The 26926-nt window shown below is 42.9% G+C and overlaps 1 protein-coding gene across 1 annotated transcript in view; it reads left to right on the top strand.

The window, feature by feature from the left end:
• The window catches only part of WLS (Wnt ligand secretion mediator), a 103459-nt gene that overhangs the window by 44292 nt on the left and 32241 nt on the right, over positions 1-26926 (top strand). Inside the window, exon 3 of the mRNA XM_019646785.1 lies at positions 22054-22178. Coding sequence (XP_019502330.1) covers positions 22054-22178 — 125 coding nt within the window. The remainder of the gene's footprint in view (positions 1-22053; positions 22179-26926) is intronic.

The raw sequence follows: 26926 nt of genomic DNA, 5'->3' as shown, positions 1-26926 counted from the left end.
GTTCCAATACAGTTATTTGTTTATTGGCTAAAAATTCCCTCACTGACAGTGCCGTGTGAGCTGGTGCATTGTTGTGATGCAAGAGCCATGAATTGTTGGCAAAAAGTTCAGGCTGTCTAGCTTTTTCATGTAGCCGTTTCAGCACTTCCAAATAGTAAACTAGGTTAACTGTTTGTCCAGTTGGTACAAATTCATAATGAATAACCCCTCTGATATCAAAAAAGGTTAGCAACATCATTGCAACAAGCTCACGAACTTATTTGTCAGACCTTGTATATATGGTCAGAGTAGTTTTCATCTATTTTTAAAAGATCTTTGAGCAGGTAAATTAATCTAAGGACTGTGTATTTTAAACGACTCAGTTATTTGGAGCTAAATGTTTATTCCTTTTGAGCCTTTTAATTTAAGGTGGTACAAGCCCTTAGAAACTAGAAAAGCATTGACTTACCATTTAAAAGCTGGTAATTGTTTCATCAGTTCCAAGATTTAATCAGACTGATCCTTTGGGGGAGAAATGATGAGACTATAGGGTAATTTATAGTAACAAAAGTGGCTAGAGAATGTGTATATTTCATTATTGAGAAAGAAGCTATTCCATGCATATTATGCAAAAAAGTAACCCATATTTGAAAAAGTAATTTTTAACAGAACCCTTACTTTTCACCTTTTAAACATAAACATTTTGAACACCTACAGTTTGTCATCTGGTGATAAGTATGAAAAGTAGTAGCCAATTCAACTTTTAAATGGCAAGTTTTAAAATAATAATCTATAAGATCTTGGGAAGGAAGTCCAATTGAAGAGAATCCAGAAACTTAGAGCTGCTTGAAAACAGGAGTAATTGACCTTTCCGTGAATACCAATTACAAATTCTGAGCAGACCTATCTGTCGAAATCTATGATTGGGTGGGTCAGTGCTGACTTTTTCTTGAACATTTAAGAGGCATGGAATTAACTGGCTTGTTGGTGTTAAACACCAACATGGTGTTTCTGTAGAATTGTAGGGGACAGAGCAGTCAGTTTTTACTCCAAAGAGTTAGAGGAGGGAGTGTGAATAGACTGAAAAGGGCATCAGGAAAATGTCAGCCTAGACATCTGGCGTCTGGTTAATCACTGGGAAAAATGAATGCTTATCTATGGGAGAGCCTTAGATTTTTCTGTAACACCAAATTCTGTTATTTAAAATATCTTCTAGAGTGGGTGTATCTCATTCTTTTTGAAGTATATTGTCAGGCACTCAATTTATGTATATGTATGAAATACAGGTTTGGGTTGGCTAACATGGTGCCCACTTGTACTGTCACTCTACTGATTACAGCTGCAAGTCACATACTTAGCATAACCTCCAGCTCTCCATGGGGTTTCTTTTGAGGAACTTGGGTGCAGAGATCAAAGAAGGAGGTTTCTCTTTTTTTTCCCTTCTTCTTCTTTTTCTGACATATCGCTATGCAGCTTTCAAATCTACAGGCTGTTGAAATGGAAGCACAGATTCATTGGCAGAAAGCCTCAGGATGGATTGCTCTGTCTTGAGTAGTAAATCTAGCATTTTCAGGGGTCTAAAAATCCCTAAGGCTGAAGAAATACTGGTAAATAGTGTGCAGTGGGGAAAGCCAGGGTGTCTATTCTGTTCTTAGCTAATGAAGTTGTTATATTATGCTTTGAGCCCTGTGCTTATACTCTACAATTGAGTGTTAAGTTTCGCTTATTTCATTATTGCAAGTGACTACACAAAAAGATGGAATTATGTATTTCTGCAACTGACGAGTGATTTTTCTTCTCTCAAACTGAAAACACCTGTGTAAAACACATTCCTAATCAAACAATAAATACAATGATATTAGTACACAGTCAATTTTCAAGTTAGATGGCTGAGTGAGTGTTTGGGGATAAAATTACATAACTTTTTATGAAATGATTCTGCTTTTCCATTTCTGCATCTATAATGGAATGTTAAGTAGATACTACGTGAAGACAATTAGAATAAGGGAACAATCTGTTAACTGTAAAAAATAAACAGTCACATTATCCAAAATGATTAGAGGTGAATTTATAGAAGGAAGAAAGTCAGGGGATCCTTCTGTGAATTTATTGTTGGCCATCAGCAAGAGTCATGGTTCTTTTTTTTTTGTAATCTCATATGTTTATTTTTTCTCTTATTTCCCTTGCCCAAGGGGATATATCAGTAAAAATATTACTGAGGGTAATATCTTCAAATTTACTCCCTATGTTTTCTTCTAGGACTTTTATGGTTTCAGGTCTTACTTACATTTAAGTCTTTAACCCATTTTGAATTTGTTCTCATGTATGATGTAAGTAGGTGGTCCGTTTTCATTTTTTTTGCATGTGTCAGTACAATTTTCCCAGCACCATTTATTAAATAGACTATCTTTACTCCAATGTAAATTCTTGCTTCCATTGTCATAGATTAAATGACCATATATGGATGGGTTTATTTCTGGGCTCTCTATTCTGTTCCATTGGTCTATGTGTGTGTTTTTTATGCCAGTACCATACTGTTTTGAATACTATAGCCTTGTAGTATGATTTGATGTCGGGTAGCGTGATACCTACCACTTTGTTCTTATTTCTCAAGATTACCGTGGCTATTTGGGGTAAGAGTCATGGTTCTTTATTCTGTGTTTCCAGATGCCTCTTGGGAAGGGTCCACCAAGAGAGCCAAATGGGGCAGAGGATTCTATACAACATAAAACTACAAATGCTGTGATGAAACAGATCACTGGTAACATGGTATTCACACAACTGGAATGTCATGCTTCATCAGATAATCCCCTTTAACAAAATACGTTGAAACAACTACTGAGAAGACATCTAATTCTACCTCCCACTCCCTGCCTTCCTGCAAAAGAGACCTTCTTTGATTCATGACTATGTTATAGTCTCTGTTTATAAGAAACATTTCTGATTGGATATTGCAGGCTGGAGTCACCAAGATTTTCAAAGTTACTTTTTAAATTTCTTTACTTACCTCAATCAGTCAATGTAGCAGAAATAAAAACTTTTTCCTTTTATGCTGTCTCCCTGAAAAAAAAGATAAGCTAGAAAAGCTCAAAATATACCAGAAAGATCCAGGAGACTTAAATGGAGTTGGGTTTGTGATGGTGGGTAAAGGTAGGGAGCTTGTCAGTATTCAGGATGGGTTTACATGGCCAGTCTTTTTTCTTATGGAGTCATGTGCCCCCTTGAAACCAAGGCTAGGACCTGGAATTTACTAATATGAATCAGCCATACCTGCTGACTTGGAATAGAAAGAAACTAAAATCATGGAAAAAGACTATATTTTGATGATTATCCCAAGATAGTGAAGATTAAGGACATTATATTTGTTCACTGTCATTCATAGATTATCTTTCCCTTTGAGGGAACCTTCAGGCACAACTTTGGAATTAACCATTGTGAACATGTTTATATTGGCAGGAGCGTGGGAACCGTTGGCTTTGTTTTATTTGGGTGTGATGACTGGTAAGCCCATTACTTGGACAGCATGACTATAAAGCTGTCTGGATCTCTATTTGGCTCAGTGGTTTTGTGTTATATATTTCCAAATGAAAAAAATCTAATTGAGAAACAAGAGTTCGGTTCCTCTAAAAACATTCCCAATATTTTTTAAGTTTATGTTTGTAGTTTACTATATCCAGTCCCTCCCACTTCCTTTCAGTCATCCATTGGCTTATTTGTCGGTTTAACATTGGAAAGTAGATCATATTTGGATTGGTCTCTAGTCTTAACAAAAACACTGACCTATAGTTCTGAATAATTTGCAGTAATTGTTACTAAACATCAGCTGTGTGATCACAGACTTTGAGCACTGGAAGGCATGTTAGAGTGCTGCTGTTCTTATAATCTCTAACCAAGAGTCCATGGGTAGAGTTCAAGAGCCAAGTGAGCCCCTCATGTGCTATGTGAAATTTGAGTCGTATGAGGCTTTACTTATATGAATTTTTGGAGTAAGAGGGTTTGTGACTTTTGTCAGGTTTTCAAATAGGTGCTTGACCTCAAAATGTTAAAAACTCTAGTCTTTTAATTTACCATATGAAGAAAACTTACAGCCAGTGATATTTGTCCTCTGTAGCACAGCTGGCTAGAGACAGAGCAGGATCTGCTAGTTGCATATCAACCATGTAGGTAGGTGGGTGGTACAGAGCAACAAGCACACTATCCTATACGGGTCAGCGAGCTGCTACCAAACAGCAGCCTCTAATTTCTTGGACAGAAGTTATGCTGGTCTTTCTAAAATAGTGTATTTTTCTTTCTTCTTCTTTTTTTTAATCTCCCAATCTGTAGTTTAGGGAATGTAGTGTCATCTCAAATCTAGACTAAGAGGTAGGCAGGTCCTGTTTATAGTGCTACAGCTGCAGATCACCCACGTGTCTCATTTCCTGCTCTGAGTTTAGAATATAAATGAGGAGATTCTCTTTGCATCCATAACAAGTATATCCTGGTTACTAAAATAAAAGCCGGTGACATCAATGAAAAATGGGAACAGCAAAGCAGCCAGCAGCAGCGGATTCCTGGATGGACTCTAATATATAGAATCATATATATGGTGTTTTGGTGTTTTGACCTCTTTTTCTAACTTTGGGTTTTCTTGTCACTATTTAAATATCAGTCAGTCATGACATAGCTAATGTGAGGTTATTTTAATATGAGGGATGGGGAATCATCCCTTTGTTTTGGGTAACCTAAGAAAATATGAAATAAAACTGTTTTCTGGAATATGCTTTTTGAAGCAAAAGAAAGTTAGGAGAGGAAAGGGAAGTTCTTTGTGAAGCAAGGCAGAATTCTGCTTTCAAAAGTGCCAGGGACTCTACATTGGGAAAAACCATTTCTCTCCCCATCTACCTACTGTCTGCACACTGACGCTAGAAATGGTCCCAGTTCCTCTTTGGCTTTAGTAAGTTAACGTTAATGGTGGTAGTAGGAATTCTTTAAAGGAAGAAGTTCTGGTTTTTTAATTGTTCTGGTCAAGGTTGTTTCCTAAAATAATTGTCTAATGAATCTATCTTTCCTGCCTTACTGGTTATGCATATTATGACCACAAAAGAAAGCCCAGGACTAACCTAACAAATAAAATTGTACCTTCTTTAAAGGTACAGGTTTAGGGGAAGATTGAAAATATTTAAATTTAGTATCTTAAAAAAAAGTTGCTGTCACATAGAAAAGAGTTCTACTAATTGGAGTTGTTCAACAATGAAAAGGCTGCTGTGTCTTCAAGTAGTGAGCAGCCTATCACTGGTAGTAATCAAGCAGAAGCTGGTTGGTGGTGATGATGATGACCACAGTGATAGCTTGCATTGGGTGGTGATTTCTTTTTTTTTTAAGATTTTTTTTATTGGGGGATTGGGGGAGGGGAACAGCACTGGGAAATCGGGGGAAGGAGAACAGACAAGTTGCTGTTATTTTGTTCTTCAGTCTAGTTGTGGAGGATGTTGCTTCACTGGCCCAAGCTGGCACCATCATTGCGCTCTTCCCGGGTGAGTCAGATCAGCCACCGGTCTCTGGACGGCCGCTCACGGAGGCTGCTGGCCGCTCACGCTGGCTGCCAGCTATACACGGTAGCTTATGGCAACCCACTGCAGCAGGGGCTGCAGCCTACGCCGTTGCCGGTGACTCACGGTAGCCCAGCTCCAGGTTGAGCTGTTGTTCAGCATCTTAGCTGTGGAGGGCAGTGTCACTGGCCCTCATATGTGGGATGTGAACCGGGGCCCTCTGCTGTCCCAAGCCAGCTCTGCTGTGCCACTCAGCCGGCCCAGGTGGTGATTTCTTTATGAAGTATTTTTGTACCAGAGATGCTGGTGGTTGTCTTTTTTGCCAGCCATTTGCTTTGGCCTCACAACATTTTCTTGCCTACCTCTCCTCCCTTATAGCAGGCTTCCACCATGCCTACTGAATGGGCAGCTGGCCACATGGTCAGTCCCTTAGCCACAGATGATTGGATTAGGATGGGCCCTTGACCCAAAGGGGAACAATCAGATTCTCTTTTTTTCAGAAATTGGGATTCAATATTTCTAGCCCACTTTCACTGGCACTTAAACTGAAAAGTCCCGAGGGCTGTTTGGGCAGCCATCATTCACCACATGCATAGAGAAGCAGAGAAACTTGGTTGGCAGAGTGGGAAAACCAAATGCCAAGAGAAAGTGGAGATGAAGGACCACGAGGTATAATTATGATTGACTATCAGTGATGACTTTCTTCCTGACAGTTTTCTCTTTCTGGCTCCAGTCCCTCAAGCGTGTCAGCACTTTCTGTCCTTGAGTTTCTTGAGGCACCCTTGTGTCCTTCCAGCTGATTTCTGTTTAAGCTAGTGTGAGTGAAATCCTGTTACTTGTAGCCAAATCATCTCTGATTAAGAGAACTTTACTTTTATTTCATCTGATCATCTCAACAGTTCTGAGGATGAGAGAGGTTAAATGATTGGTCCAAAGTCTGCCAGCTGGGAATTGGAAGGGTTATAAGTAGAGGTGATCTGGTGGCCCCAGTGCCTGCATCCCACTAGAGGTCTGTCGACAGTGCTATGGCGTGTCTTCCTCTTCTGAGTGGGAAATTATACTAGATGACCCCTAAGGTTCTATCTACTCTAACTTTTTTGCTGAGAGCCTGTGACTCACTTCAGATTCTTTGGCTCTATAAAAATCTCATGAGTATCCCTTAAGCTTTGTAAATAGGTGACTTCAGAGACCCTCAAGTGTGAACCATTTTAGAAGATGCCTCTCAGTTGGGATGGACACGCGCCCCGTTGTTAGTGGGTGAGCTTAGTGTTGAAATGAGTGAGTTTTCTTGTGTTTTATTTTGTTACGTGTTACCGTGTGTTCATTTCTAGTCCTTGGGTAGGCAGACAGAGGGTTGGTGTACTGGAAGTGTATTTTTAGTCTGACATTAAAAAATGTATCATAGACACCAACACAGGAAGCAGTTTTTAGGTGAGTCAGTGTATAAATAACCAAAGGGTTTTCATAAAAGGATGGTAGATCTTTTAATTTAGCAGTCCAGCTTCTTAGCCCTCCTTCCCAATTCCCTCATTCATTCATTCATTCATTCAGTAGTCATGTATTGGGCCTCTACTAGGTGCTAGGTTTTTTGTTTTTTTTTTTATTTAGGATTTAAGATACAGCGCTATGTCCTTCATAATAACAGCTTCAGAGAACCTCAGAGCCCTTCTGTGTTTACTTCTCTCTATCCTGCAAGACTCAATTTTGAGGGCAAGGGACTATATCTTGTTCATCTTTGTGTCCCCATACTTAGCACAGCCTTAGGCATAGTAAATACTCGCGATGTACTCGAAATAATTAGTTAGGAGCTCACAAACTAGTTCACAGAGAAACAAAAAAAGTACACCAAGGTGTTCAGTGCTAAAGTGCCCAAAGTATTCTATGCACACAGAAGGAGAGATGATTAACTCACTGAGAAGGTAATTATTTAATAGAACCTTTACGGGTGGAGTCTTAAAGGAGATGGTGGAATTTGTGACTATCTGCTATCTGATGGCAAATAAACAGACCAAGGGCAGCCATTTTTTGTAAAAGGGAAGCCAGCGTGTTTGGGCTAAACCCGCAACCTGACACTTACAAATTATGTGAGCTTTGGTAAGTTTCTGAACTTCCTTGCCATTCATTTTCTTTGTCAATAAAATAGAGATAATAGTGGTCCCACTCTTACTGGATTGTTTAAAGGATTATACTAGGTGAATACATATGAGACTTTTCCACACTCAGTGCTTGGCACGTCATAGTAAATGCTCAGTAAAGCTGAGTTGTTATTATCCTTGGATTTGAGCAGAGAGGAAGAATGTGAGTTCTAGAGAGAAAAGTAGAAGCCCAGAATGGGAGGCAGCAGGGCTGAGTTGTGCAAGACAAGGACCCGGCCGATACTGGCCACAGGCCTTTCACTACGTCAGGACGGTGGTTCTTAACTTTGGATCAAGGACCTTCACCTTGGGAGAAAAATGTGTATAGGCCCCATTCACACATATTGTATTGATATTTCTACTGAAGCCCTGAAAGTCATCTATGGGATTCGGAGGTTTTTGAATCTCAAGGTAAGGGCCCCTACTTCATGATATAGGTAGACCCCCCATGAGTGCCAACTATCATGTTGATCAGCACTTGAAAAGGGTGAAGAACACCCATTTAAAATAGAGGATGTGGAAAGTTTTCAGCATCCTTAGGAAAATATGCTCACAAGGCACGATTTAATTCTATTTGACTGTAAACATTATTAAGATATACATTATAATGTGAGGGAATAGAATAATAATTTAGGATAGGAGCAGAGGGTATATACCTCTTGAAGCTCCGAAAACTGAAATTATAGAAGTTAAGTGACTTCTCCAAGGTCCCCTGATTTGCAGGTTAGAAATTCAGAACTAACACCCATATTTTCTACGGTGAAAATCTGTGAAATAACATGTTGTTTGCAAAGGACAGTGAGCCCATTTATTGGGCTGTAGAAGAATTCTATATTGGAGAGAAAAGGTAAGCTCCTGAAAGACAGAGGACCAGTTGGTGCATTGCCTTGATGACCAGGCAAAGAAATGTGGTTTGATCCTTAAGAAAAGGAACTGAAAAATCATGTTATTTAGTGCTGCAATGAAATGTGGAATTCAGGATTTGAGACACATAGCTTGTCCTTTGAATTATACAGCAGCTGGAAATCGCATTTCTCCTTCTCTCTCTCTCTCTCTCTCTCTCTCTCTCTCTCTCTCTCTCTCTCTCTCTCTCTGTTTTTTTTTCCCATCTGGACTTCTCACCTGGTGGTATTCCCAACGGGAGGGCATCTGTGAACTTTTTAATGGGAGAAGTCGGAAAGCTGGGTTAGGGCTGTGTTAGCACAAGGCTGCTTTCGGAGGCAGGTAAAATCTGACTCCCCTTTTTTGCTTTTCAGCTACAGACACAGCCATCACTGCCACCACCAGCTGAGTGACTCGGAATCTAGGGGTTGCCAGTAATTGTGGGTTTAAGTCACAGAGGAAAAAGATAAGAGGCTAGCAAGGCTGGTTTTTCCACAATTAAATGTTGCCTCTCAGGCTTCTCTGACGGCAGGGATCCAGGAGGTCAGGAACCACCAGCCATATTATTTTTCTCCCTGGCTGCCTGTTCTCATTTGTATCCCCTCCTCATTCATGGGAATGAAGAAAAGGTGGGTTGGAAATAAAAAGCTTGTCCTAGCCTACTTTTTTCTTTACGAAACTTGTCAGAAACAAAGCTTTCCTGTGAAACAGATGTGATCCCTTCGGGTAGCTGGTTTTTCCTGCCCGCAGCACAGAGATATTTTGGGGGGAGGGGGAGAAACCATTGTTGAAATACACGATTGTCCTTTTATTACTATGACAGTGTTTTTTCTTAGGTACTGCCATGTACTCTGGTATTTTGTATTTGTTACTCTTTAACTCTTACATGAGTCCAACTCAAGTTTGTATCCTTTGCCACTCTAACACTATTATAAGTGCCCTGAGGGCAGGAATTGTTTTATTGTTCTTTGTTTTTGTTATCATACCTCAAATATAGAAGGCAGTTAATCATCTGGTGGTGTTTTAGATTTCTACATTCATGAAATGTTAGAAATAGAAGGACCTTAGTCATCATATGATTCAACTTCGGTATTTAAAGAAAGAATACAATATGTTAAGCAACTTACTCAAATTGTACAGCTAATTAGTGGCTTTCCTAGAGCAAGAAACAGGTCTCCTGACTCTCTTTACTTGTGACATAATGGGAAAAAACACTTGAGTTGTGGAGTCGGGCAAACCTGAATTAATATTTTGCCTCTCTCCCATACTAGCAGTGTGACCATGGGTTTCATTTTCCTCATTTGAGATTGTAGATGATCATTTATATCTGGCAGGCATCTATGTGTGGTTGAAAATGCCTGCACCTAGTAGGCACTAAAAAATGTACGCTTTTAAGGATCATTGTTTTATTTCTTTTTAAAATACAAGGTCTCCTTTATAAGAAAACTCACATTTCTGCAATCTCTTCAATGTCAGAAAATGTAGCCGGATCGCTTTGGGTGAGAACTTAGGTGGGAGAGCAGGGCAATAGGGTTCTTAGGTGGATGCCGGCTACAATGGACTAGAAATAGAAATTCGTGCCCCCCACAGGTGCAATACCTTTTCCCTTCATCATCCCTCAACGTAAGGGACTTGGGTTGCTTTGTTCAGCAGTTAGTAATGGAGTATCTACCATGCTGAGCCAAGAGACCAGCGATGTGGGGCTATGGGGTGGTGTGGGGGAAATGACAGGCTTCAGAAGTGATAGCAACATAAATGACTGCAAGTGATGTGATAAAAGGGGAAGGCCAGGGGCTGAGGGAGGGGCACCCAGGAGGACACTGCCCTCCCAGGCTTGATATTCAGGGGCAAGTTTGTGGAGAAATGCGTAGAGAAACCAAGAGGCAAAGGAGGTGCCAATTTTATCAGCAAGGAAAGAGAAGTTCTTTTAAGGGGAAGACTGAGGGAGATGGCAAGAGAGAAAGAAGAAAAGGGAGCTCCTGTTCGTGTGGGCGGCTTGTATTAAGGGAGAGGCAGTGGAGGTCTTCCAGGGGCTCAACCGAGGGTCGTGGTTTTCATTGATGCTTGCTTCTCACTCACATAGACACACGTGCCTTCTCCACCCTCTTTGTGGCATTATGAATCTGTCCATCCTTTGGAAACCCGGGAGGGAGCCCAATATTGTCCTCTTGCTGCTCAGAGCTTGGGTTCAGGGAATGCCCTGACTGATTGATCATGGGAGGACCTGATCTACAAATAGAACCCCAAACCCCGAGTGCAGTAATTCCCCACATAAGCTGTGCGAAACAAATACTCTGTGTGAGTAACACTGGCCTGGCTCCAGCAATAACACAGCTGTTGAAACAGCTTAGTCACCAGGGCAATGGAGGTAGTGTGGCACGGGAATGCTGGGCTGCCGTGAGCTGACATTTAGCTGGTTGGCAGCAGCCCTGAGAGCCTACACAGATCAGTGGGAGAGCTGCAGAGAGGATCTGCTTCCTGTCCACAAGCATTCCCTTGTTTCTTTTGAAGCCCAACCATAATCCCCTCCCTGGGCAGGGCAGACTGAGGGGAGGAAGAGAAATGGTTCAGTCCTTTGAGACACCTGGTTTCTCCCCCTTAATGATCCACGTTTATTTCCTGAATAACTTTTTTTTTTTTTCTGCTCCGGGCTAAGCAGGGTGTAATTTAGATAGGCGAAGGGGAAAAAAACAGTACTCATTTATCTTATCTAGTAAATGTAGTGCCTTTCTTGGCTTGGGGGTATCAGGTGATGTATGAAGAAGTTACAAGGGCAAATCCAGGCCCTTCTGTCTGACCTTGCTTAGAATCCTGTAGCGGGTTCATCTACCAGAGCGCTTGTCTGAGGGACTCTGGGCAGATCTGGGCAAAATACTCAGCCTGTTTCATCAGGATTTGGGGAGGACTAAGAAACTGCCACAGAGAGACCCCATTCCTCTTCCAGTTCTTTGAAGAAGTGACCTCTGTGTTTGCTCTTTATCCCGGACTTCTCTGCACTGTTTGTTTTGGGAGTCGTTAAATTAGCCACCTCTCTCCTTTCCTGGTTCCTGTATGAGAATGCAGCTGTCAGTCTGTGAAATCCGCCATCATCTATTTTTAGATTCAGTGTGAATGAAGCCCTCTTCTCTAATTGCATTGAGAGAAAGAGAGAGAGAGAGAGAGAGAGAGAGAGAGAGAGAGAGAGAGAGAGAGATGAGAGAGAGAGGGAGAGAGAGGGAGAGAGGGAGAGAGAGAGAGACAGGTAGATCTTCACAACCATCAAATCAGCTATTCTAAATGCACTGATGGTGTCCCGGGGAGAAAGCAAAGAAGCCACTGCCCTTGGCTGTCAAGTTTGTTTTCTCTCCCCATTTATGTTGATTGTGGTCAAAATAGGAAAGAGCTGTCAACACATTTGTTTCCCAGTGTTTTAACACTTGCCAGCTTAGATGGTTCTGATTTCTCTAGCTTTGTTAGGAAAAAATTGGTTCATTGTTGAGTTCCAATTCCTTGGAAAACAGGCACGGTCCTTCTTCTGTTCTATGAGATTAAATAATTTTAAACATGCTTGAGGACTGTGTACATCCAGTGGGCTCAGTTTCATGTGGGTCTCTCTGTCCGACCCCAAATCCCAGGCTGCCTTTCACACCGCTGCCAGACCTCCGTGCCTACACTGCCTCCTAAATAAAATGCTGCGGTATTCAAAACACACTTCTTCCCTTTGTCATCAGACCCTGCTCTCCAGCCTTCACTGTTCCCTAAACTCCTTATCCCTGACTAAACTATGCCAGGAGTCGGCAAACTGACTCACAAGCCACATGCGGCTCTTTGGGTACGTACCTGTGGCTCTGAAGTAAAATTGAAAATGAAAATAAAACTACCATAGTTCCGTTTATAACATTTTTAAAGGCTGTTACTCACATAATGGCGGTTTCATTTGTTTTATGGTTCTCGAACAATTTTTAAATTGTTGTGAGGGACAGGATTGGCTCTTCCGTCTCAAAAGTTTGCTGACCCCTGCACTGTGCCATTCTGTGCTTCCGCAACTTTTTATGCACGTGGTTTCCTCTGCCTGTAATTTCTTCTCCTACTTCGTTACCTAGTGAGCTCTTACGCATCCTGTGATTCACAGTGAAACATCCTCTCTTCTGAATGAGGTGATACAGAGCATCATGTATTCTATGCTATGTTCCTTGTCCCCTTACCTAGCATTCTTGGCACCTGTGTGCTGATTATATATTTTATATGGACTTCTAGCATAGCACTACCTATATGGGATTTTATTTATTTATGTATATGCCTGCCTTCCCCATTTCACTGTGAACAGTGATTTTGCCTTGGATGTCTTTTCTATCCCCATTATTGTGCATGGAAACTAGTAGGTGCTTAAAAATATGTGATGGAGAAAAAAATGAACTGGATTGGATAGTCCATCTAGAATTAGGGTTTTCAGAGGTATATTGATTCCATCGTGCCAGCAGCGCCAGCTGTTATGGCTTCGCAGTTCCGCCTGGGCTTCTTTTCTAGTCCTGGGAAAGCAGGCGTGGGTAGATTACCAGAGACCTGACATATTATACCCAAATGAGCATTGCACCATTTTTCTTCTCTGGACTCTCTCACCAGTAGTCCCACCTATTCTGTTATCTCTATAGATGTAGGTGGGCATGATACAGACCTCCAAGACCTGCCCTTTTGTTGCTACACTTAACCCTTAAACTCTAGACCAGGTCAGGAATGCTTTGGTTTCTAGCCCCTGCCCTTACATGCTGGCTCCTCTCTTGCACCTACTAGTCCTCTCAAACAGAACACTAGCGCAAACCCATGTTGTAACTCAGATGCAAGGGAGGGCAAGACAATGCCTCCCTCAGGATCATTTCCCTGAAATGCTCCCCTTCCAGCCAGTCCTGAGGAACAGACACGTTGTTTCTTGATAGGATCATTGGGCCAAATTTGATGAATATCCTCTTTTTCTTTCTTTTTTCTTTTTTTGGAGAGAGAGAGAGAAGGGAAAATAGCAGCAGTGGGGCAAGAAAGTGAATGCCGCCAAAATGAAGCAAACGGTAGATTACACGTGTGGTATAGAGGTGATGGAGCGATAGAGGAAATTTGGGGTTGTAGGAGTATTTAGAGAAAGAAGGATGATATTTGTTAATTTGGCAAATATTTAAGGAACATCGGTTGTATAAAGACAGGGGTGATATAGCTGCGAACAAGACTGAGGCAGTCCCTGGCTTTCAAGCAACCTCCCCATCTAAGTGGGAGGTGGGTAGGGAGAGCGGCACATTACAGTAGTCAGGTAGTTGCACTGCAGTAGGATAAACATTACAGAGCTGGACTCCCAGGGTGCTGTGGGAGCAAGAGCAGCGGCCCTTCATCAAGTTTTAGGGGACGAGGGAAAAAGGGAGTGCATCTATGGAATTCTAGAAGATAAGCAGGAGTTTGTTGGGTACCTGTGGGGTTGCCTAGCATGGTTTGCAGAGGACTGTCTGCAGCCCAGAGGAAAAGAAACCCTGTTGTAATTCACCCTTGCAAAAATGGGCACCTCTGAAAAACTTGGGGTGCTAGCTGGGACCCTGAGTGCACCAAGTGTAGGCAACCTAGAGCAGCAGGCTTACAATAGTAGCAGTGTTTACAGAGTGCTTACTGTATGCCAAGGCTGTGCGGAGCGCTTCACGTATCCTCTCATTTAACCCTCACAACCATAGGACCCGGACGTTACTGTTACCTCCACTGTATAGATAGAGAAGTTCAGTGACTTGCCCATGTTGCACAGGCACCGCGTTGCCAAGCTGGGCCACAGTCCCAGGCTGTGTCTCTGCAGAGCCTGAGCTCTTATCCATCTCCCATGGCTGGAGAAGGATGGCGTGCTACATTTAAGGGGACCAACTGGATTCCAGGAGGAGGGAGCCAGGTCTTAGTGTTTTATGCCTTCTAAGAATTTTCAACCTTAGCCTGAGGACACTATAAAGGCATTGAAAGTATTTTAGAAATCATCTCTCTGGCTACAGAGTGAAAAAACAGAGAGGAATGGGGCATGTGTTTGAGTCCTCTAGGCCTGAGATGATGGTGGCCCTGAACAAGGGGAGTGGCAGTGAGGGTATGGGGAAGAAATGCACAGTATTTGAGGAGCAAAAAGAATTGACCACACAAAGTAGTTTGGCTTTCTGAAACACTGAAGTACAAAAGAGACATCCAGTGGGAAGTGAGCATGCAGATCTGAAACTCAGGAGGGAAATCTGAACTAGACAAGGTGACTGGCATCCCAGGAGCAGATAAGACCCTTCAGGGTGCTGAGAGTGCTGAGTTAGAAGGGGACAGACATACGTACTCTATAACCTGGTGAACACCAACAGATGTAGTTTTTCTATATCCTGTGGTACTTCAGATTCATTTGTTTGCAAAACAATTGATGTCCCGGCTACTTGTCCCAATGGATAGCCTCTAAGCAGGACAGTAGGGTGCAGTAGGGATAAGTGAATGTTTCCTAACCGAGGATGTCACTTTGCAAAGGGCCTGATGATGTGAGGAATGTTCCCCCTTGTCCTAATCAGGTTTCATAGATTGGTGTTTCATTACATGCAGCTGACTGTACCTAGGAAATAATTGCTTTAGAATACAGCAAGGGACCATTTTGACGATCCTCAGAAAATGTTTTCTTACACATGGAAAATATTTCTCCACAATACAAATGCCTGGCGCGGTGGGGGAAAACGAGAGAGGTAATGTGAACTAAACTGTTAGGCTGGTTTGCGAAATAATTGTACTCATTCATTTTTATAACTGCTCACACCCAGGCCTGTAGGGCATCTTAAGAAAACAGCCCGAGCCAAATTTATAATTAGCTGAGCCCATTTTTGCCAGACCTAACCATGGATATAGGACAGGGTTGGTTTTGTTACTTCCTTAATTAAAAGCGTCAAGAAAATACAAGCCAGTTCAGAGAGTTTTTGATTGGGGAAGAAACGCTGGCATAAATAACCCCAGATTATATGTCTGCTGGAGGCTGGGAGGAGGCTGGTGTGCACGGCCTCTTTTTGAGGTTACCCAAACAAACCCTGGTGACTGGCAGTGCCCCTATGGGACGTAGGAATGCATATGAGCATTTTGAAACCTCTTTAACTTTTTCCCTTGGGCAAGGGCCCCAGGGAACCTTTGACAACCATAAAATAATTCTTTATTTCCTCTTAATGTGACATGCCCTCCCCTCTTTCCCCTTTACTTCCAGTTAATTGGTCAACAATATACCTTCACCATTCTGGAACCGGATGGAACATGAACTGGCATTTTAAGTGCCCATGTGCCAACTGGTCCTGTCAGCAGCCTTGGAAAGTAGGTCCCGCTATTTCTATCTTGCAGAGGTGGAAACTGAGACTTATTCAAGGTCACTTAACTATTGTAGAAGGACATAAAGATAGGATTCAAAAGCTGACCTCTTTGACCCCCATACTCTTTGGACTATCCTGGCTTGCAAATGCCCATTTCAAAAAGTATAAGTGAGAAGCATTCCGATGACTTCCTCGGTGAAACCTCATCTTTCATCACTTCACCCCCCACCCCCACCCCCAAGGGGCCATTCTTCCATTAAGCAGTTGCCCTAAGTTCTGAGGGGTGCTCAGACTCTCCTAGCCTTTTGTGCCTGCCCCTCTCACCGCCCCCCCCCCACACACACACCATTTTGGCTCATTCAGAGGACTCGCTCTCCTCTCTGGCTTTCCACTTATCAAAAAACTGATTGGCACATGCTTTTCTCACGCAGGGCAGGGCAGTTTAACTAGTGCAGAAATGCATGCTTCCTAAGGATATAATTGGTTGATGCTTCCCCAAATGGAAAGTCACAGGTCTTTCCACCTGGAACGAGACTCTGCCATCTGGGTCTGCTTGTACAGAACCCCGGAACACAGGCTTCCTCATGTTGGAGCACCACCCCCATCACAGAATGGAAAGAGAAAGTGTAAAGAACCACGGTGCCTTTCCATGCCTCCCTTCCCAGCGCTCCGAATGAATGTTCCACCCAAACAAAATGTGTCTCCAAAGCCATTGGGGAAACGTGAAGCTTGGACAGCTCACAGGATAGCCAAGCTGCTGGTCTGGCATATTGTGGAAAACCCTGAATCTTGAACCTGTAAATGCCCTATGCTGATACCTTACAGCTTTACCCCCATGGAACTGGTATAACCAGTGTCCTTGTTTTATAGGAAAGGCTCTCCAGGTGCCAGAGATGGCCTTGGCCTTCCTGCCATTCTCCCAGGGAGTTCAAATTAGATTCTTCACTTTCATTATCTCCGGGGGTGGTGATAGGGAGGAGGGAAGTATTGCCCACGCAGTATCCCAGGAGTCATGAAAGTGGTGTTTTATTACATGCAACATAGTCATTAAAGCTGAACTTTATTTCCAAGTCCATTGGAGGCAGAAGAGAAAATGATGCAGGTGGCTGACTTCACAGCTTTGCTGGGTTCCTCTGCCAAATGCTTTCCTGTTTCTGGGTTTTATGCTTCAGGTTTGGATAGGGGTTCCTGGAACCTGGTAATTATTTTGAGTTAAAGGTAAGGGATGAGAGTTCACTTCCCTAATAAAATGATAACAACAATAGCTAATCCTTCACGCTTTCTGCACTGTTCTAAGCATTTTTGATGCAGTAGCTAAGTTAGTGATCACAAAAGACAGCAAAAGCTATAAGACTGTAGGCCGTGAAGCTCTGGAAGCTTAAGTCCAGTGTTTCTAGGAGTCGGGCTTTCTGCTTTGACTTCTCTACCTCACCAATAGGAGTGGTAACCCCTGCCTCAAACTGCATAGGAAATAAGTAGCTGATGTGTGAGGATGAGGCAGAACATGGGATAAAGTTTATGAACAATAACAGAAATCTTTAGAAAGAACTTCACTTGATGGTGGAATGGAAAGAAAAGAAGGGCGGTGTGGGTGCAGTATAAAAAATGTCCCCTCCACAGAGTGACTCAGGTCACGTGATGTTTTATTAGCTGACCTGCACAGAGATTTTGTTCGTTTTGTTTTAGTTTAGTGTTTATGTGGTTTTTTTGGGTTTTTTTTTTTTTTTTTTTTTTTTAGTAAATTAGTTACTGACCTTTAACATTGAGAGATGTTTCATAACAATCTGAATTTCTGGCTTCTCTTGAAAAAAAGCAGGTCTGGTAAGAACAACTTATCCTGCCTCATGATGGCTATGAGCTGGAGCTAAAAGCAGCTGCCTCCAGCAGACGGGGCTTATTCCTCTATGCAAACCCAGCCTGCCCTTGTTCACACACGTAGCTGGGGGCAGAACCATGACATGAACCCAGGTGTCCCTCAGCTTCCAGCTGCATGCTGTTGGGATCACATCACACTTCTCCAGTCAGGTTCTGAAATGGTGCTGTGGAGGTTTCAGCAGTGCTTCCCCTCAAAGCTCAGGTTAGGGAATTCCAAACAGATTATAAACCATGCTTGCAGCCTCCCAGGAACACTGCCTATTTCTCTCCTGTAGAAAGCTGCGAAGGGTGTCTGATCAGAGTTGAATGACCCCTTGCACGCAGTGTGCTTGATTCAACTATTCAGTTTCTTTTTTTTTTCCCAAGCTGAGCCAACCTGCCACCTGTTGGCAACTCAGCAGCTGCTTAGCTCGGGCCGGGAATCGAATCGTTGTTGCTCAGAGCTCAAACTCTTGAGTGAGCTCTTAACCAACTGAGCCACTCGGCTGGCCCTGTTCAGTTTCTTTTGAATTCTACTGTTTTCTACCAACAAAGGTAGCAGAGAGTAATGGGTGGGACTTTTGGGTGATCCAGACCAAGGTTTAAGTCCCAGCTCTGCCTTGGTATTACTAACGCTGTATTCTATTACTATAATGTATTATTACTATATAGTGGACACCTATTCTTGGCAATTTCTATAACCTCTACATAGGATGGGTGTGAGGGATGAAGGAGAGAATGTTTACACCGAGCTTTTGTTCTTATTAAAGACTTACATATTCATACTTTGTGATTAGTTTGAGGGGCTTCTTGCATCACAGGTTAGCCAGTTTTCTTTAGCCAATACAAAAAAAGATGATTGGCTGTTAAGACAATTTAAAAATAGTTGTCTCTCTCATGTTACCAGCAACAATATGACTTTAAGCAAGTTACTTAATGTCTGAGGACCTCAGTTTACTCCCTAACCAAAAGAAAATATCCATGTCCACTTCATTGAGTTGTTGGGAAAATTAAATGAGGTCATTTAAATGAAAGCATGGAAGTCACAGGGGCCTCATATGGAGTAGATATACATGAGAACTATTAAATTTTTGTTTGTTTTTAACAGCATATTTTCAAACAGTTTGGGGATTCCCACCAGATGGGAATAACCCTTCAAGCTGGGAGCAGGCCAGGAGGCAAAGCAGCCTGGCCTTCTCACATCCTGAGGCCCCTGCTATGAACCAGGCCCACCCCTAACATTTGTGGGTGCCCATGGCAAGAGCACCTCTGAAGGTATGGCTGCCATATGTCTAAATATTTAAAACTTATAAATACGGCCAACAAATTGTTAATCTAAATAAATTCTATCATTTGTGACACTTACCTTAATAAAAATGAACTAGAAGGCCAGGTTTGATTTTACATTCTTTTTTTTTTTTGAATTTAAACATGTGATTAGCTTTATTGAACAATTCATGAATTGAGCAGCATCCCATCCAGTAAAATAAAAAGGTGCTCCCTAGATTTAAGATTCTCGGACTCCTTGGAATTCTGTGCTAAAATGTGACTGATCCTAGGTGCCATTTCTTCCCATCCTTGGCTCCATCTTACAAAGAGAGGGGCCTTGTGTGCTTGTGTGTGGACACCCCAACCTCCAAACCCAATCTGTTCATAGCCTCTTACCAATAGGAGCCTTAGACCACTCCTGAGCCCAAGGGTACACAAATGGTTTTGTAGTCCCCCCCCTCCCCCCCAGGCAGTGGAGGTAGGCTTAGCGTTGTCTAGGTGTAGGGTATTCTAGGGTCCTGAGTTCTTGGAACATGGCCTAAAGATTGGGGGAGGGGTTAGACCCTGGGTAGGCACATCCCTATGAAGAAGGGAACAGCTGGAAAAGGGCCAGACAGGGACCCTTGAAAAATGTGGGGTTCACATTAAGGGCCCCTCCTGCCTATGGCTAAGGCCAGTGCTGTTCTGAACCCTAGTGCCCAAGGATCATAATATGTAAATGGATAACGTTTACAGCTTTTCAGATTTGTTGTACGAGTTGTATGGTACTGGAAGTACCCCTTTCAACGGAATTGAAAGTCCTGATTCCTAATCCCAGTGTTAGAAATAAAACGGATGTCCCTTGGGGCCTAGTACTGGAGCTCTGGCCAGCTTTCTCTGTTTACCACTGTGGCTGCCCAGCGAGGAGAGGTTGTAGCCATCCTGGCCCCTAACCAAGAGGGTTTTGCTTCTGCCCAGCAGGGTGTCCCACCGTTTCTTATACAGACTTGTCCCCATTTTCAGTCCTGGGTCTCTGCTCTGCATGGTGTATTCAAGTCCAGAGTCTGCCCTCAGACTGTGTGAAGATGGGAAGATGGAGGAGAACTGGGGGTTCCAATGATTCTGTGTGCAGGCTTAGACTCAGTCACCCTGTCGTCAGTGCCGTGCCTCACCCCTGTCTTCTTCAACACCAGGTGCTTTCAGATTCTGAGTGCCTTGAGGGTCTGTTGGACACATCTGCTCATTTTTCCAAAATATCCCTTCTGTGGGAGTGTAGACAGTGCCTGTCTGTGGCTGTCAGGAAACACAATTTATCCACCTTTCGTCTGTAAGAAATTTGTTGAAATCTCTGGTCTGCTCGTTTATCTACAATGTTTTCCCCTTCTGATTTAATAGCCTTTGTTTTCCTTTTCTGCCTTTTTCTTGTAGAGTTTCAGGAGGGAGACAAAGAAAATACAAGTAGCCAATTCACCATGTTAGAGAATTTAAATAACTAATAAAATAGCAGGCTCCAGTGTTCACTGAGGGTTTCATCTACATCAGAATGGCCTCAGATTCTTTCTTTTGAGCATCATTTCTTTCTCTTGCTGGATTTCCTTAGGATTCCCCACACTGTCGAACCAGCTCCAAGCTACACTGGGCCATAGGAGAGAAAAGCCCTAGTTTTCCAGACAGCATTTATTCTCATCTGTTCCCCTTGTATATTGTGTGTGTTCAGGTTTCAGTGCCTAGAATTGAGCGCAGTCTCATAACCCAGTTGGAGCTGGCTCTCCGTTCATCTTGGAAATGTAGTCTGTGCTTTTTTTTTTTTTTTTTATTCCCCATTATGCCCACTCTGTTTTTGAACTTGGCTCAACATAGTATTAAACAGACAAATGGATAGAAGCAATGTTTATTCATCTGATCTCCTTAATATGTTTTGTGGTGAGTGAAACCCATTCTTCGTCCTTACTGATGTGGAAGACTGTGTGAACATTTGTTTGTGCAACATGTGCTCATTAGTATATTCCTACCTGCGTGTAAGTCTTTAATTTTGGAAGAAGCCTTCATCTTTTAGATTAGCATTGTCCACCATAGGAAGAATGGATTTTGAGTTTTAGAGAAGTAGCAGATCCTATATTTGAGAGATTTTTGGGGTTAATTTTAAGAAGGGCACTTTCAGACCCAGCATATGTCTGGAAGAGAGCACCAAAGGTACTTAATTCATGTCTCTGAGGGGGGTTGAAAAACCTGGTCATGTTTCTCAGAGAAGAGAGAATACACGGGCAGATGAGGTATGGGTTTTAGTAACTAAGGTACTTTTTTTTTTAAAGATTTTTATTGGGAAGTTTGGGGATGGGAACAGCACTGGGGAATTGGGAGAAGGGGAAGTTGCTGTCGTTTTGTTCTTCAGTCTAGTTGTAGAGGACGTTGCTTCACTGGCCCAAGTTGGCACCATCATTGCGCTCTTCCCGGGCGAGGCAGATCAGTCGCCGGCTTCTGGACGGCCGCTCACTGCGGCTGCTGGCCGCTCACGCTGGCTGCTGGCTACACACGGTAGCCCATGGCAACCCACTGCCACAGGGGCTGCAGCCTACGCCGTCGCCGGCGACTCACGGCAGCCCAGCTCCAGGTTGAGCTGTTGTTCAGCATCTTAGCTGTAGAGGGCAGTGTCACTGGCCCTCATATGTGGGATCCGAACCGAGGCCCTCTGGTGTCCCAAGCCAGTTCTTAACCATCGCGCCACTCAACCAGCCCGTACCTAAGGTACTTTTGTGGAAGAAGGACCTCACTTTCCATGGGACTCCTATAGGAAGACCTAGGACCAGTGGTGCCAGTTACAGGAGGATAAGTGCTGACCGTGAGTCAGAATCTGACCATCTGAGCTGTCTCTGCAGGAACTGAAGTAGAAGCTCTTTGACTCCATGACAGAGCAGTTATAGGAGGGGATCCAGCACCCAGCTAGACTTTTCATCCTATGAATTTTAAGTCTTCAGGTTTGGAGTTTCAGATTTGGAGTTTGATAGGCACTCATATATTTATTTTGTCTTGTTGGTTTCCACAGATTAGTCTACAGGAATTTTTGAACTGTTCCCTAACTATCTTCCCAGAAACCATTTCTGAATTGTGAGTTTTGTCTTGCAGGAGAAAATGCTGAGGTTTCTATGGACGTTGCCCTGGCTTACCGTGATGATAGTTCTGCTGAATGGACTGAAATGGCCCATGAGAGAGTGCCCCGGAAACTCAAATGTACCTTTACATCGCCCAAGGTAGGATTCTTTGACGTCTAAGTTGATGGAGTTTTTTATTTGGTTTCCAGGTGTGTGGGAAGATTTGCTTTATAATTAACAGACATGTTCCTTATTTCTTAGCATGACCCACATTATCCTTTGATTTAGTAGAAAAAAGGGCCATGTATATGTTTCATGTTCCTGCAAGGGAGGAAAGAACAGAAGAGGGAATGATTTAGTTGTTTCTCTGAAATACCTCCATAAAAATATGGCCTTGGTTCTTTGGTTAATAGCTGAATGTGTCTGAAGGATATTGCTAAGTAATTTTGAGGTGTGAGGATCTGTTCATATTGGATCAAGGCTTCTGTCTACTTCTCTGTTTCTTAGGCATCTCTTTGTTGCCAAAGTTAATGTACAGGTATGAGGATTAAAAGTCCCAGTGACTCCACAAACAAAAGGAAGACCTGAAGGAGGAAATCTAGTTTTACCTGAGATGTCAGTCTTCTAACCCATCTTTAAGAATCTTCTTTATCTGATTCTTCGAGGAGGACTCATTCAACCACCATGTGAGGGAGGTTACCATCTTGTAATGAAAATAGGGAGACCTTTCCTTTGGGGCAAAAACCTTAGATTCCTTATAAGTGAAAAATGCAGGGATTGACTCTGTGACCCTCAGAAGGTAGTGGGATTTGATAGTTTAAGGACCAAGAATTAGCCTGGGGCCCTTTTCAAAAGCCAAGTGTTGCCCTCACGCGTGCCTCCCTGACATTCTGATCCTCGACGCCTATTTACCTACCCTCACTTGAAAGTCTCTGTGAAGATGAAATGGAACCATACTTACTCATGGTTAATCACATTCCTCAAGGGTACTGATATGGAACACCCATCAGCTAGTTGATCTTGGACATCCCTTCTGGCACAGAAATGGTCTCATTTTCTTTGTGTGAAGTGCATGAGGGGCCAAACACCGAAGCACATTCTTGATTCTATTGTTTGTCACGTGACATCTTCAGATCAGTTGCTCCAGAAGGATTTTGACAGCCTTGTAGTACCCGCTCCATTGTTTGACTTAGTCCCTCTCCTCTCCTAGCATTAGCTTTCCCTAACTTTGCTTTTGCCTGCAAATGTAGAGTTGGGGTTCCCTGTGGAATGGTAAGAACAGCGGGCTGAAGCCTCTGCATACCATGCCCCAGCCCTGTTCATCCCACCCTGAAGAGGAGGAGAAGATGGGATGGGGCGAGTTCCCAGCACTAACATTAGTTCAAAGTGTGGATTTGGAGTAAAACGCACTGGGCTTCAATTCGAGGTTGTATCACTTACTGTCTGCATGACCTTAGGCAAGCTTACTTAATCTGTCTGAGCTTCAGTTTCTCTTCTGCAAAATGGGATAATAATACCTGCCATGGAGTCTTTATAAAAACCAGAAGAGATAATGAATATCTACAGGGCAGCCTTATCATTTAACATCTAGTCTGGGACATGTTTGAGAATGAAAAGGGATGGGTCACCAGGACTCTCCTGGGCAAACCATACACTCTACACATAAGCACTTACTGGGCACCTGGCATTTACTAAGTGTCGCTTCCCCGGTTCCCTAGACCAGAGCTACAGGAAATGGAGTCTAAGGACCAATCGCATCAGCATTACTTGAGAGCTTGTAGGAAATGCAGACTCCCAGGTCACACCCTAAACCTACTGAATCAAAATCTCAGGGTGTAAGACCAAGGAATCTGTGTTTTAACTGAATTTCAGTTCCTTCTCTTAAGCTCGATCAAGTTTGAGAGCCAACCCTTTGCCGAGTGCTAAATGTAGCCCCACACCCCCCAACAAAAAAGCCATTTAGAATTGTTTTGGGTAGCCCCTTGGGGGGCAATCTGTAGGTAACAATGAATGGTAGAGAGAAACTGGAGGTAGCAGGAGAGAAGAATATCTAACATTTTCAGATCTTTGTGTGCAACGGAGAAAATTAATTAAAACCATTCTAGCTGTCACTGCAAATTGATTGCATCTTTCAGAGGTGAGACTGGTTGGATATCTAAGCGAAAGGATATAAAGCTTTTGGATATGGAATTTCATCCTCAGAAAAGGGAAAAGTCGTTTCTCACCTTACTTATGCACGTGGAGGGCACTGAGAAACAGAGTGAGGGGGAGGTCATTAAGAAGCCTGCAACTGCTCCTTAATGAAGGTTGCTTCATTATCTTTTGGATGTGTTGATCCCTTTCAAGAAAGATTAGACCTTGAAAAGTGTGAAGGAAATGAATCATCAAATCTATGCTTTTTGATTGCAGTGAAATTTTGTCGAGTATGAAGATTAAATGAGAAATTGCTTTAAAGCTTTTTAGTCCCTGCTGGCTTGTGAAGTTAAAAAAAAAAAAAAGTCAAGTTGCCACCCGCTGTAATTTGTCCTAATTAGTCAGTCTCATACTGGAGTTGGGGGAGGCATAAGGGGGATGGGAGAAAGCAAAGAGAGGTGGGGCGAGCGTCTTTTTTTCCTAAATGCCCTAAATACCAACAGAGGCAGAGCTTTAGTGCATAAGGTGAAGTCCCCAATAGAATACAGTGAGTTTGCCTTTGAGACAGGTAGGCCAGACCAGGATCCCAGAATCCCAGAATCCAGTGTGTCTAATTTGTTGAACTTAGATTCATTTGTTCCATGGTTTGGTAGTGTTACCCTCTCTGTAGGGACAAAGGAGTGGAAGACACCCCGAGACCCATGACAGGGTACTAGATGGGGGACCCTGGAGATTATCTTATTTAACCTTCTTGTTTTACTTAGGAGGAAAGTGAGGCCACATGAGGTGGGTGACCTTCACAAGGTACCCAGCAAGGAGCAGGGTCAGGACTAGAAGCTGAGTCTCCTGGCTTGGAGTTCTGTGCCCTCCTTATCACAGCATCACGCCTGTCTTCAGGCATGTCAGAGTACAACCGTTCCTGCTGTCCTCGAGTCTCCTCTTCCCCATCAGAGCCAGAGACTGGACTTGGAAGACCCATGCCCAGAACCCATTACTACTACTACTTTTGGGGCCATGGGCAAGATGCATCATCAAGTCAGTGGTATTAGACTAAAGAAGTTTTGTTTCGTTTCCCCCTCAAATTCTCAATTTCTAGAAATAAAACAAGACTCTGACTCAAGTCTATCAGAAAACTCTCCTCTTGCTGTTACTCCAGCAGGTAATCACCTCCTCAATACAGCTTAATTTGAGGCTGAATTAGAGCCTGTAATGTATTTTCAATAGTTCCTGCAGAGGCCTAATACTAACCCTGATTTCTAAGTATAAGAGAGAAAGGAGCAGAGGGGAGAGCAAGACACCCTATACAGAAAGAATCATCCAGCCTGCAGCTGAAGTTTGGAAAAGAAACAGGATTCTTTCTACAGAAGAATTTTTAAAATCTCAAAAGCCAAGTCTAATCAACTTGTAGCTGTGATAAGAGCCCCTCAAATATCTTAGAGGATGAAAAACTATCATGATTCATTAATGATGTCTTCTGTGAGTAGGGAAGGAAAGAATGGAAACACATAAGCCAAATATTGGCCTGCTCTACCTCTACTTTTTCATATATGTGTGTGTGTGTGTGTGTGTGTGTGTGTGTGTGTGTGTGTGTGTGTGTGTGTGTGTCTTTTGTCTATATACAAAGTTCTGTGTTTTGAACTCTAAGCTCTGACTTTCTAATAAAGAACTCCCCAAGGTCATAGGCGGGGCAGAAGACTCTTCATACTAGGCATAGACTCCTTGTTATCTTCCTTCTGATGTCTCCACTGCACTCTTTATTCTGAAAATATTCATAAACTTATAGAGGTCCCGAGAACTCAGGATTAAGAACAAGTTAGGTCTCCCCTATCACTTGATCAGGAGATGTATACGCAGCAAATACTGGAGCTGCCATATAAACCCAACATTGATGGCAGACACTCATTTCTTTTCTCAGGAGAAAGTCCTAGGCTGCTAAAGCTCATGCCTCTACACGGCCATATTTACCCCGCTACCCCTACCCCTCGTTAAGGACACAGAGTCAGGAGTCCTGGTGAGGGTGAGCGGAATTTAGTTTTCAACAGCAACCTGTACCTCTACTCTCCAATCTCCCACTGTCATGCTCTGGGCAGTACCTCCTCAATCATTTGGCAGGAAGTCCAAGATGCCTTTTAGAAACTGGAATTTTTGTTTAATAAAAAGTTCTGCTCCTTTCTGGCATCTTGCCTCTTGGGCAGTTAAGAAGCTTTGGAGACATAAAATTCCAAGTGGGCATCTCTAACAAACTAATCCCATTATTACCGTTCATCCCTTTCTGTCTTCTCCAAATTCTAAGGGCTCCCAGAGTTCCTTCTTTTTCTGTCAAATCAATAAAAAGTAGATATTTTCTGATTCTCGAAGCTTCTCCTACTGGCCAAAACCATGCAAGTACTTAGCCATCATCCAAGCCCACGATGAATGTCAGCAAGGGCTCCCTCCTGCACATTTAAGAATTTGACTGCTTCCCAGAGCCCTACGGGTCTCCAGTAATATGCTGCAGATAAAAAGCCTGCAGTCCTGGTAGACCAGGGTAATCTGAAATGAGGGCCAAATGAGGATTGAAATGCCGAGAAAAGTGTAAAGAGATAGAAGAGATTTCTGCTTTTTACCTAACATTTCTGGCTCTACCTCAAATGTGGTGGGTCTTTTGGGTTTTTCTTTTGGAAGGGGGGTGGAGGGGAGGATAGCCAGTAGATACCATGCCTTCATTGTGCCCCATTATGTGTACCTCTAAGGTATACCTTAAGGGTTAGCTTTTTAGAATTGGTGATAGAGGC

This window comes from Hipposideros armiger, unplaced genomic scaffold (genome assembly GCF_001890085.2).
Source record: "Hipposideros armiger isolate ML-2016 unplaced genomic scaffold, ASM189008v1 scaffold_106, whole genome shotgun sequence".
Lineage (NCBI taxonomy): Eukaryota > Metazoa > Chordata > Mammalia > Chiroptera > Hipposideridae > Hipposideros > Hipposideros armiger.
This window is presented reverse-complemented; position numbering and strand designations above follow the sequence as displayed.